At 39.2% G+C, this 13,369-nt stretch overlaps 1 protein-coding gene across 1 annotated transcript in view; it reads right to left on the bottom strand.

The window, feature by feature from the left end:
• The window catches only part of fstl5 (follistatin-like 5), a 200,923-nt gene that overhangs the window by 3,850 nt on the left and 183,704 nt on the right, over positions 1–13,369 (bottom strand). Inside the window, exons 14-16 of the mRNA XM_085469313.1 lie at positions 12,404–12,553; positions 7,936–8,043; positions 6,088–6,212 (exon numbers count right to left, since the gene is read on the bottom strand). Coding sequence (XP_085325439.1) covers positions 6,088–6,212; positions 7,936–8,043; positions 12,404–12,553 — 383 coding nt within the window. The remainder of the gene's footprint in view (positions 1–6,087; positions 6,213–7,935; positions 8,044–12,403; positions 12,554–13,369) is intronic.

Raw genomic sequence — 13,369 nt, forward strand, 5'->3', positions numbered from 1 at the left:
ATCTTGTTAGTTCAAAGCTCAAGTCATTTGCTTTGAACAGTCATGCACTGTATTTGAAAATGTTCTGTAATTTTTGATTTTTTTTAAAGAAATCTGACAGTAAAATGCCCCCTAGAAGCTTAACCTGCAGGTGCAAAAAAAATCTTAAATCGACCAGCACAATGCAGATGATAAGGCAAGGTCAACCTGAAATAAGAAATTGATTTTTTTTACTAGGTAATTATGAAGATTGTTGGACTGTCATAATTTTAAATAAATTTTCAGGAGCAAAACTTTAACATATCTGAGAGGTCCATTTAAAACACTAAAACGGCCATCTTCTGCCCTCTGGCAATCTTCATATTGGCTGTCTAAAATCATCTACACTTTCCCCTTTAATAGAATCATAGCAGTGTTATATGTGGGCAACAATCAGTGAAAATGCTACTCATTAGAAAAACCCAAAGAACCTCCTAATGGCACATTACACTTTAACAGCTGAACAGTTGGAATATGCGGACAGGCCTCAATTAAATGCGAATACCAGGTGATTGATGCTGACAGGCGCTTCAATCTTGCCGTCATTCATCATCTTTTATGCCGTTTGAACACCACACTGTCTGTACCTGTGAACAGAAAATGGCTGTTTGAAAGCCACACAGCACATTATCATCACTGTGAAGGGAATCATTGATCCAGAGATCATTGTGTCCACTGGGGCCAGGCAGGAGATTGCACAGGGTCACAGAAACAACTAAAGCAGAGTTTTTGGTTTGTAACATGTGAGCATAAACTGATAACAACTATTTCTCACGTGTGCGAGGCTGGCTTTACTCCTTAATTAGTTATATTTCACTTATTATGTGATCAGCATTTAGTTTTGGGTTGTTTTTTTTTACTTAAAAATTTCCTGCCGTTGGTTTGGAGCTGCTAACGATCGATGGCTTTTGGCATCTTAAATAGTCTTTAATTAGCTTGTCTTATTATTAATGGAGCAGTTTTTCATATTTTGTTGCCAAGTCTAGACTGTGCTACAAAACAGTTGTCTGCATTTAGCACAAAAATTGTGGAGCAGACCATTTATTTTCATTCATTTTCACAACTAAAAATCCTTTTTTTTCCAATTTAATCAGGAAGACAGCAGATTTAATTGTTCCTTTTGTAACTCAGTGTTACTGTAAGAACTTGCAATATGAATTATTTGACCATTTTCTGTTCTGCACTCCACCCCCTTCATACAGTTAAAGAGCTACTCTCTACTCATTGTCATTTAATAAAAATACAAAAATCTATTATTATGATTTAGCCAAGTCTAAGACTGAAAGGAAACTGAGGACCACCACTGAAAAACAACTAGTTTAATCCCTGTAAGGGGAACCAAGAATTTCAGAATAAGTAAAGCAAAGACAAAGGAAACAGGTCAGAGTAGGCAGGTTGCTGCAGGGAAACGGTAAGAGACTTGGACAATCTAATCCAAATTAATTACCTGGACTGGACTTTTATTTAAGGTTAGAGTCTAACACTGGACCAGTTCACTCATCCTACCAAGTTGTTATTGCTCAGATATGTGAATGTGTTACTTCCATAAGAAGCAAGCAGTGATATCAGCAGCCTTTCAGAATTTCTCTCTTAATCATTAGTTAGGCTAGCAGAGTCAATGCTAGCCTAACTAATGATTATATACAATAAACTTTTATTTGGAGTTGACATCAAACTGAAATGAACCACACTTTGCTGTTTTTTCCTGGCTCCGAACTGGTCTATACTGGTGGCTGTGTGCGCAAACCTTCTTCACTTTGTCATTATGAGGTATTTGTAGAATTTTAAGGGTGAAAAATGAATTGAATCCTAAGATTCAATAAGAAACAACCACTGTAATACGACAAATTGTGGAATGAGCGAAGCGTTGTGAATACTGCACTGTATCCTAACAAGAAGCTCTAGCATCTCTCTCAGTAAGTGCTTGTGAATACAGCCAAATTCTCAGAACAGCCAAGAATTAAAATGCCCATTCAAATGAATTAATCAGACAAAGTTTTCATTATACAATCAGGACTTATGAGTAATTTAGACTGTAAAATTTGTTGGCAGTATACACTGGTTAACTTTCATAAGTTGTATTCGATTCACTGGAGTCTTACAAAGATTTATGATCATTCAATCAATTCTGTGAAACCACCAAAGCGGTTTTATGTCAATTAAAAAGCCCTCCGTCACTAAACATGTTGGTTCTTGATTCTACTATAGTGTCCCTCACCTATATTAAAAAATAAGCTCTGAAGAAAGATGGGGGAATCTAGAAGAAAATCATCAGAAAAATGTATTGTGCAGTTTAAATCTGAAAAACCATTTTCACCCACTGGCAGGCAGAGCTGGTGATTTACAGACCAATAATACAACTCTGCCTATCAAACAACACTGAAATTGTTTTGCCATGGATTATTATCAATATTGTGGCTGATCAATGACTAGTGCACAAATGCTGTGAAATATTGGTAACATGCTTGGAAGCAAAAGGTCGATGCGATGAAACAAATACTTTTCTCAATGGTTTGACTTTTTTTTCATGTATGAAAAATTGATAATCAGACATTGTTTGGCCTTGCTGTGATGTGAACACAGCTGGGGTGCAGACCCGGATTGCTCTGTGCCAAACTGACAGCTGCTGTTTGTCGTTTGTACCAATGACTAATGCATAAAAGATTTCCCCCAATTCTGCACAAGATGGCTATGTTCAACTAGCTGCTTTGCATGCTAACTCATCTCTGTGTCAGTGTTTTCACTTTAGAAATGGCTGAGTCTAAACACTTAACCCCAGAGTAATGTTTGCTATGCAGTTCAGTAAAAGATCCTCAGGGTAAAGCTCGTGAGCAGCGACAATGGATGCTGAACAGTAAAATATATCTAAAGCACAGCAATTCTTGTTCACCCATCCTCTAGCACAAAAAGAAACATCAAACCAACATCTCGCTCGACTTGTTTTGCCAAAAGGGAGTCTGTGCAATGATTAGAAATTTGTGGAGAAAAAAAAAAAAGAAGTGTGGGTAGCTTGAGCTGCAGGGTGCTATAGATGTGGGCATAAATAAGAAACAACCACTTTTTTTCTTTCCTTTTGCTGACATGTAAATTTGCTTGGCTACAAGTCGATGGCTGTAATGAATGACAGCCCCTGGAAGTTCCTGTTTGCTTTATAGTAGCTGCCGAGGGAATCCCCAGTCATTAAACAATCCCTGGAAGTTGCTGAATATATGTTGGCCGTTCGCACACTGCTCATGTTGCTTAATCGACTAATCGATGCTGTGTTCCTGCCAGCAGATAAATGCCTGTGTGAGTACCAGATATATAAAGAAAAATCAGAGCCACGGGGTAGCAGTTAATTCTCTATTATCTGCAATAAAACAGTTGTCCAAATAAAAAATGTGTATAGATCCAAAGCTTTGTCCTGCTTCACATGTTGTCACACATTCTCCAGAAGAGTACTCGGCTTCAGCCTCAGGTACTGTCCGATTTTAGCCATATGAAAAACATTCATAATAGTTGCACCTCCAAAGAGAAAGCTTATTTTTAATTATGAGTAGCTGTTAAAGAGAGCACTTTTCACACAACATTGTGGGGGAAAAAAAGAAAGAAAACATGGTCACACTTTCCTGCAATCTTCCCTGCAGGTCTCAGTGGATCTAATTACAGCTGTGCCAGCAACCCCACCCACACTCCCACCACACAGACACACGCCGGACTGCGTGCTCCTCCTCGGCAGGAGACCGTTAACTTCCTGAAATCCTCCAGACCTCCTGCTTGTTCCTGGCCTCTCCGTGACATTAGCCAAGCGTTTGGGAAAAGCTTTTCTCTATCCGCGTTAAGCCTGGGTGTGACAGCTGCTCGTGACATGTGAAAACCGAAGCAGCGTTTCGATGGACTCTGCACTCAGCAGGTCTATGCTTTGTTGTTGATGAACTAAAGCGATAAAGAGCAGGTGAGGTGCCAAACTGCCCCCCCACTCTCTGACTTTGTTGGGTTGTTTTTTTTTATTTGATCTCGGTGAGAACAAAGAAAATACTAATGACTCCTGTAAGTAGTGGCATTTGATGATAATACTAATTGCTGATTCATTCTTAAAACCACTCTTTAACCGTTTGACACAAAGAGTTTGGGGATATCTTTATCAGTGTAAGAGGCAGCTGCATTTAATTGTTGTTATTCTGTTTTGGTCATGATGTTTCTGAAAGGAAAATTTCAACAGCTATAAACGGCATAGCTTATTTAATTGTTTTTAAAGTTAATGCACATTATGTGGACATCCTGTACAGAACTGGAAATAAACCTAAGCCTCAGGTATTGCTGCTGATTTATCAAGTAATCACCATTTACTGGTAATGTCTAGCACCAAGCTCGGAAATTTGTTACATTATTTCCTTAAAAGAAAAAGAAAAGAGTCCGAACGGTTGAAAGGTCTATTTCAATCAAATTAGTAAAGGTAGGGCCTAGCAGGCAGCCGTCAGCTGTAGCCACTTTCCTTTGTCCCATCTGTCAGTCAAAACCTCTATACCCCTAACAGGGAGTGGGTGTTTACTATTCATAAAGGCCACAATCTTTTAGTTTTTTTGTATCCGGTTACAAAAATGCTTCCTTCAGAGATGGACTCACTTTTGGAGCCAAAGTGGCCATTAAAGAAACAAATCCTCTTTGATGTTCATTTTCAGCTCCTTATTTTTGCTGCACGATTATTTGCTTACATGTCATTTTTAATATTCACCTTAATGTTGTGACCAAGTGACGAAAATCATAATAAACTCCTAAACTTAACTAACCACTGAGTAAAAAAGCAACGCTCTAAATGGGAGATTAACTGCAACCTGCCTTAGCATCTTCTATCCTAGACCTCCACCTCGCCCTTGTGTCTCCTTTATTTGAATTTGATACACAATACTTCTTAGAGTCTAATACTGCAGGAGCCCCTGCATCAGGGCACCGATGCCTAAACACCTTTGACATGTTTAAGTCTGTCACCCCAGCGACTTCTGACCAAGAGCAGTATTTGATGGCTTGGAATGTGAACCAGTTGGATGGGCTGAGCTTCTGCCTCCCAGACACTTTAAAGTAGGCATGAAGATGCCTTACAGCTTAACATGCCCTGAGGGGTAGATTCAGAATCTATTATGATGTATTATTAAATCTACAGAATTATAAAATTATAAAAAATGAATCGGATTATAAATTTACCAGTGTGATATGCCTATCTCGCTAGTCACTTGCATTTGTCAGTCCTCTTATTTTTTGAGCATTTGAAAAGCACTGCGTACAAGATCTACCAGAGCTACTGTGTAATATTTACAGTCTTTGCACAGGAACCTGCACAGGAACACAGCCGACAAATACTTGATTTTAAACAACCTAGCAACATTTAAGATAAAATAATAATTGATGAAATTAATTCAGTATTTGCAACTGTACTGAAATCTGGTAACTGTTCAAAAAGTTTTCAAGAAGAATGCAGATCATTTTCTGCCACTTGCTGTTTATTACTGAAAACTGAATATTTTTGGTAATCTGTTGGTTGGAAAAATTAAGATTATTTAGTTTTTCTTTGTTTTTGGAAGTTTTTATGACCGAGTGATTTGATTAAAAAAAAATCAGTAACTTTGGCCTTTTTCTTCGTGGCCAAACCAGAGTTTAAACAGTCAAAGGATATTTAACAGTTGTAAGGATTCTGCGACTTTCAGCAAGTGTCCTTTGAGATACTGCCAAGAAATGTAAAGCAAAGAGTACACTGACATATTTAAAATTTCTAATACTTATAATATGCTTATATTATTTATTGTTTTCTGCAACTCTTTTGTGATTTTTTATGCTGGTTCTTGTTAGTCTTTTGAATTTATTTAAAAAATAAGGAATTGTATAATCAGTTTCAGGGTGCCCAGTTCAGTTTCATCAGATAACTGTGTGGCCTTGATCCAAAAACCCACTCAAGTAGCGCAAAACAATGCTCATTCAAATTATTGTATTGAGTCTTGAAGAGATTTTAAGTAAAGTGAATTAAATGCCAAAGGGGTGAACCTAATTTGCAAATCAATTTACATTAGGAATGTTGCTGGATCATGCTGGATGTACCTGATGTGGTTAATGATGAGGCTGGAGGCGGGAATGAAGAAATCGTCCACTCTGTCGAAGCGCCTGCCGACCGGTTGTGTGTGAACGGTGTGGTGGGAGACTCTTCCGCTGGCCTGATTGATCACCTGGTGAAGACCAACAGAGAAGCAGGTGGGTGTTTAAAATGAGCTTGATGAATACACTCAGTGCTGCTGGTTTCTCCTCATTAAAGTCTTTAAATCATACTTACTTGGAGCTAACAATGAACCGAAAGGGACTAATATCAGAAAGCTGCAAAGGTTTCCAGCATTTTTTAACAGATAAAACTCTTCAGCCTCTCCTCGTGCTGTTGAGTAGCTGGAGCTTCTCAGTAGGAGGTGATGTGTGCTATATTCCTTGGTGTCTAAATAATCATCATGCATGCATGGAAGCGTGTAGACATGTGGTTGTGTGTAGGCAGGGTTTGCTTTGATTGTACCACAATGCTGAAGGCAAATTGCCACAGACCAAATCCCTGCATTACAAATCTCTGTGCTCCTGATGACAAACTAGAATTTCCAATGAAACCGCTCAATTTGACTCAAAGGAAACAATTAAAAAACACACTCATTAAATATTTGTTCCATTTATAGCAAAGGCCTCAAAATTGAACATATACAAAGAGTATTTATAAGGTGCAATCAATAAGTGTAGTGAATTCCAGAATTTAAAGAAAGAAAGAAACAGCAGATTTAGTTAATACTATAATAGCGCGAGTGCTATTTTCAGTGTGTTCCCCAGAGGTCCTGTTTTACCACTTGAAGTATGCAATATGTGCTACACTGGCTCAGCAACCCTTCATCTTGAGTATCATGTTAAAAATTATTACATGAAATTTGGGTCATTTTGATGTTGACCCAACAAGTTAATGTTTGCTGTTCGCAGAGACACAAGTGGTCAGAACAGGATATCTAAAGAGCAGTGTGAATGAGATGGACCAATCCTGATGTGCAATAAAAGCACCATCTTTTGATATATATATTTTAATTTAACTTTTTAATGATACAACACTCTACCTTTGTGGTCAGAAGTTTATGTGCCTGGATTTATGTGTAGTGGTTCAGAACCAAAAACTACTACAGCCTTAATGCCTGCTGCACTCAAAGTGCATTTAATTAACTTAAAATATACTCTAAGGGAGAAGCAATGAAAGTAAAGGTGGGATGCAGATGGAAATTAGCCCAAGGCTATAATCTGGCATATTTACATTTGTTAAAATGTTCATTAATATGTATTGCCCCTCTTTCTAAAAAATAAATAAATAAATAAAAATAAAATCTTTTTTTCAACTGTCAAATAATGCACAGCTGAAGTCACTGAATTTGTTGTAGGGAGAAAAGATCTGTTTGTTTGTTTTTATCACCTGTAGCTTTCTGGATTGGCTTTGTTGGTAATGTTATGCTAATAGTTATTCCTTATTGCTGATTTTACAGCTTACACATGCCTATCTTCACACAGGGTATTTAATATAATCAGCAGGAAGATATTAAGTTCCTCTATCAGCTCTTTTTATTTATAGAATCCTGAAAGGGTTCGTTGAGTAATAGAAAATTAATGACCAGATAATTTGGCACTGTTGGTAAAGGAAAAATGAGCAGCCTTGGACTCTGGGACAACATGATTGGTATTTTTCACAATTTTCTGACAGTTGGTGAACATAATACATTTTAAAGCATGTGAACTATCCGAACTTTGCCTTGATAGTCTGCATCTCTGTGCTTGTTTATATAACTCACTGCTTTCAACCGTTTTACAAGGACGAAAATGGACAAGGACTGCAGAGGAGAGAAAAACATTGAAATATAATTAACTAGTGAACCACGGACACACCTGCAGGGTAGGAAAGTTCTTCTCCATGTCTCCCCAGCTGAGCAGCCACACCTGGTCATGAGATTTGTCATAGTGGAGCTTCACTGGATACGGGTCAGTGCTGACCGTCTGAAAGAGAACACACAACCGATCAAAAACCAAATTGAGCCCAAAGACAGCAGGGCCATGGTATAATACCGCAAGGCAAACTAGACTTGTGTTTGAAGAGATCCCTCTTTGATGTGCAATGGTAATGCTTTTGAAAGGTTTTCCTGCAGACTAATGCACCGCGGGTTGACAGGTCCAAGTCTTCTTTTAACAAGGTAGATTGGAGGTGTGCTTTTTATGTATAAGGTGTGTTTGGTGTTGAGCTGCATTTCAAATCAAGTGGTGACAGACACAATTTCTTTACCACACTGAAGTAATTGCTTTCAGTCTTTATCCGTTCTTTGACACACAGCGGCAATATTCCCAACCAGAACAATAGATGAGCCGTATGTGACAGAAAAGCGCTCCTCATGCATTATGTCCACCTGAGTGCAGAGAGACACCCGGCTCAAAGGGAATACGGAAATCTCAGGGGAAGCGAGAGCATGCAGTAGCTTTACTCCTCACAACAGCAAGAAAAAGCAATCATCTTTTTAAAAAGAATTATTGCAACCCTGTATTCCCACAACCCCCTTTGACTGCAGCTTTCCTTCTATAATATTTGTTTTGCCACAAAATCCTAATGGTATTGTTTACCTTGGCAAAATATATACTGTATTACTGAGAGAGTAAACCTCTCCTAAGAGAGTTATTGCAAATAAGATGAGAATATCTGTTGAATCCTAACTAATCTCCGAGCATGTAGTCATCAGAGAAAACAGGTGTTCGCGTTGTTCTTTTCCTCTCGACTGACAACTTCTTTCTGGCTGAGGAAGATTATAAAGATCCTCAGCCAATATGCTCTAGTAACTTCTACAGATCTGTCAGAGATGAAGCGCGGAGAACATTGCAGCTACTTGCACACAAGTATCCGCATGCACTCTGCAATTCATTAGTTATAATGCACAAAATACAGCTTGCTCATTAAAAACTGTTAACTAACAATTTAATTGGTTGCAAATTTCAAAATGCAAATCGCTTGTTATTGTTGCTTTCGGCATGTCAATCATATTAATAATCCAATGAGAACACGAAAATCTGGGAAACCAGAACTTGCGTGTATCTTACCATTCGAGACGAGTGACGGGTTCAGGTGGGTAATTAACAACTGGTAATATAATGCAATGAAGCTAAACCTCCAGGCGACTGAATAATGAGCTTGTGACAGACTCTGGGACACCAACCTGCTTACTGGCAGGTCCCTGAGAGGCTGGCAAGCTGTAAACAGCTATCACGGGAACATCTGCAGGGATCTGAACAGCCCGGAATTAGTCTGACACACCCAAAAAACCCACTGACACTGATGATTCAACTCCACCACTCACTGTTATTTCCTGAGGAAGCCTTGCATTAAAAAAAAATCCACCAGGAAAAGAGACGGGTGCAGCAAGGAGTGTTAAAGGGGCGGCTTCCTCACACCATCTGTGAGGAAGATGGCAGGATTTGCCATTTTAAAGCACTTCTGAAGGGTTGCCAGGCGACAGTATCCTTGAAGAGGTGGGTCTCAGGGTCACTCGGTCATCACGTTGACGCTAAGGTTAACTGTGGGTCTTGACGGTTGCAGTTTGTATGAAATGGGTCAGGTCAGGGATTAGCAGTCAAACAAAAGCTGATCTTAAAGCTGAAAAAGCAGCACTTTAGCGGTTCAAGTGGAACAAGCAAGTAAGAAACAAAACAGACTTCATCAAGTAGAAAAATTCAACACATGCAGACAAAGCCCTGCACTCTGCTGTTGACACTGACGTTGCTTATCAGAATGATTTTATAATCTCTCTGTAGTGGTGACAGTAGTGGCTGGGAACCCCTGGTCAAAATTACTGCTACTGTGAATAGTTGTGTGTAAGTAGATAATAAACTGATGTCTAAAAAGACAAATATGAAACATTACTTTGAATATTTTAAGCAAGATTAGAGCACTTTCTGTTTTATATAATTTTGGTGCAAAATAAAAGTTTGGGCACCCCAGAAGATTTGACCTCTCACATAAGTTTTGCCAAGGTTTCCAACCTTGATTACAGTTGCTTGTTAGGCCTATTTTCGTATTAGGTCAGAATTATGGAAAGGCCTGGGGATGCACATTTCACATCTTAATAAACACTCAGACTCCTAAAACCTTGTCCCAACAACTAGCAGCTGCCTACTACTCTAAAGAACAGAGAATAATTGATGCCCACAAAGCTTGACTACAAGAAAATAGCTTTTTTTTAAGTAGAAGCTTTCTTACTTTGTAATGGAATTAAGACATGGTAAACAGAAAGTAGAGGTCAGGTTGAAAGAGCTGCTTGAATAATTGCTAGAAAACCAAATAAAAATAGTTTTTTCTTAAATAGACATTTGGAGTAGGTCTCCACGATTTCATAGAAATAACCTTAATGGAATCAGAAGTTTGGCATCCAAACAACATCCAAACAAACCAGATGAATGGCAGACTGCTTTTTAAAGATGTCGGCGATATCTTTCCTCAGCAAAGCCAGCAACTCGACCTTGAGCGCCTCAATATCAGGATTAGCTTGAGATGTGGGGGGCTTTGCAGGAGACGACGGCTCACTCGAGGGTGTGGTCGCGGTTTGCAAACCAGGCCTCAGATGTGTTTGAATAGTACTGCGGGTTTTAACATTTTTTGCTGCCATTTTACGCCGGCCCGAGTAAAACTTCTCAACAAGACAATCCACAAACCGAAACAGGACTGGAAATATGCCCAAAAAGCGCAAATAAATAACAATTTAATCGCGTCCTACTCCATCAAAGCTCAACCGGAAGTCCGAATGGCAGACTGCTACACTGAACAACGATATATTTGGAGCAAAAAAGTGCAGATTTTCATGAAAAGAACTCTCAAACTGCAGCACCATTTGTAGCACCATTTTAGATTGACCATGCTTTGGGTTCTTGTTGCAGGAAAATGACCTTAAACGCACCTCAAATTCCACAATGTGCAACCTCAAGAAATGCAAGCTAAATGTTTTATTATGGCTTTCAGATTGGGGACTGGGGACAGTACATCAATGTAAGCTTGTGGATAAATCTACTGTACATGCAAAAAATCTCTGAGTATTTAGTAAACAGAATAGAACAAGTAGCAGTGATGATGTTTCACGCTGTTTTCAAGCAAGATAACAAAAATCATCCTCCCTGAAATATTAAAGAAACGTGTCTTCTTCTTTAACGTTTTCTTTTTTTTTGTGCCAGATGGGCACGATCATCTCTAGATTTTACAGAGGATGATCAGAAAAAGAGAAAAATACCAGGGAGAGGCAGTTTATAGCCAAAAATGTTTTGTTGGTGTCAGACATTGGGGAAGAAGACTGCTTCAGACAGCTTCAAGCTAATAGGAAGGCAACATTGACTCAAATAACTAGCTGTTCTGTATGCAGAACAGTATCTCTGAATGTGAAACATGTTGAACCTTGAAGCCGATGGGCTACATTGGCAGGTGTCACTAATGCTGGCTGCTATAAACATGAACCTGAGGCTACGTTTTATGCAGGCTGAAAACCAAAGGTTGTCAAACCTGATACAGCACAGTATCAGACACAATGTACGTATTACAATGTCCATTACTACAGTTTGTTACTACACTAATTTATGTGCATTTAGTTAATGAATCAGAAAATGTATTTTTTTGCTTGGTGGTGTTTTACTCAGATTAATAGACCATAAACTGGAAAATTATTTAGTCTACTGGTGTTTATTACCCAGAATACTAGGTTGAAGGAAGTGTGGGATAACAAAGAAAGCTGATAACCACCATTCTGATACCTTTCACTAATGATCTGTTTTGTTGAGCCAGATGACATAAAGAAAGCCTGGCAATATTGAATTTACATTGGACTACACTCCTCATACATCGTCACACCACAGCGCTCACTTATTTGTATTAATGCTCTACTAAATAGTTACTTAAGTACAATATTCCAACACCTCTGATACAAGCGTTTCCCAAATAACAGGATACAGGTCATTTTTAGTTTAGGCCCAAAGCATTCATATATTTGAACTTCATGAAGGAGGATGATGTATGGAACTGGAAAAAAAAACATGTGTGTCCTTCATTCAGCAAAATCAATCACAGAAAATACCCATATGGAGCAATGATGTATTGAAGGTTTTTGTGAAATATGTTGCGTTCAATCAACATGGGGACACCGAGCAACCTTGAAGTTTTTTGGCACAGATGGAGTCAATTACTGTAAACAACAACTTTTCACTTTTACAAAGATACAAACAGGAAAGATTATTCAATCTTTTTTTTTTCTTGACCTGTGTTATCGTCAGACCCTCTCTCTGTGTTTCTGGCAAAACTGACGAGAACTTGTTTTTTCCAGTTTAGCCCGACAATTACCTGGACGGCCTTCTGAGACTGGATGTCAACTATGAGCACTCGATCCAAGGTTGGCTGTGTCACATAAATAAACTTGTCCTTGATGTTGACCGCTGATGTCCACACACACCTCTGAACCGCCTCTCCTGGTGAGGTGGGGCACACTTCCTCCTGCAAAAACAAAGGCGCGCACACACACAGACACACACACACAGACACACACCGACAGTGAGCATATTGTTTTTCATATTACAGGGAAATACGTCTCATTAAAAAACAATTACCTTCACCTCGTCATTTTTCTGTGTTGTTTACTACCTGCAGTCTTATCACCTATGCTGATGTGAGTCGTGCTATCTTGGCAACTTGGATAAATGAGCTTTACGTGGTCCAGCGAAATCTCTGTAATCGCTCCCACTTGTCCGCACATATTCTTCAACACAAAGCCCGCGGACAGTCTACGGCTGTTCAGCTTCCACTCCTGGCAGCTCTCGCCATCCTGGCTAACGGGCAACTCAACCAGCCTTATGGCTCAGGAGATTTCCACCTCTCACCCCCTTCCCTAGTCATCCAATCCTCCAGGCAGTGACCAGTCGTCCATTTCAGACTCTGTGGGACAATTTTGGGAGCTGCAAGGATGACTCCGGCATGTCGGGATGAACTCTTTCTCTCATATTTACAACCACAGAGGCAGCCCATGACAGGTCCCTTTTCACTGGCCAAAATTTCTTGGTTCGAGGGGCATTCTTTAATGTATGAACTTGACTCAACTTTATATTAAGAATGATGGGGAAAAACAGAGAGGAGGGATCTAAACTCTACTGCCGACCTCCCCAGTGATGTCGCCCATGTCTTCTCTGTAGGTTAATTTGCAAACAAAAACATCCAGCTAAGAGGTCATTTCAAGAAGCTAAATCACTAAATCAATGACACTGCTTTGAATTTTCTGGCTTGAAAGAGCCAGAAAGACAAGGATTTCAATTCTCT

The sequence above is a fragment of the Copadichromis virginalis genome, linkage group LG2 (genome assembly GCF_057382275.1).
Source record: "Copadichromis virginalis isolate Kocher_CV1m ecotype Utaka linkage group LG2, C_Virginalis_male_GT1.1, whole genome shotgun sequence".
Lineage (NCBI taxonomy): Eukaryota > Metazoa > Chordata > Actinopteri > Cichliformes > Cichlidae > Copadichromis > Copadichromis virginalis.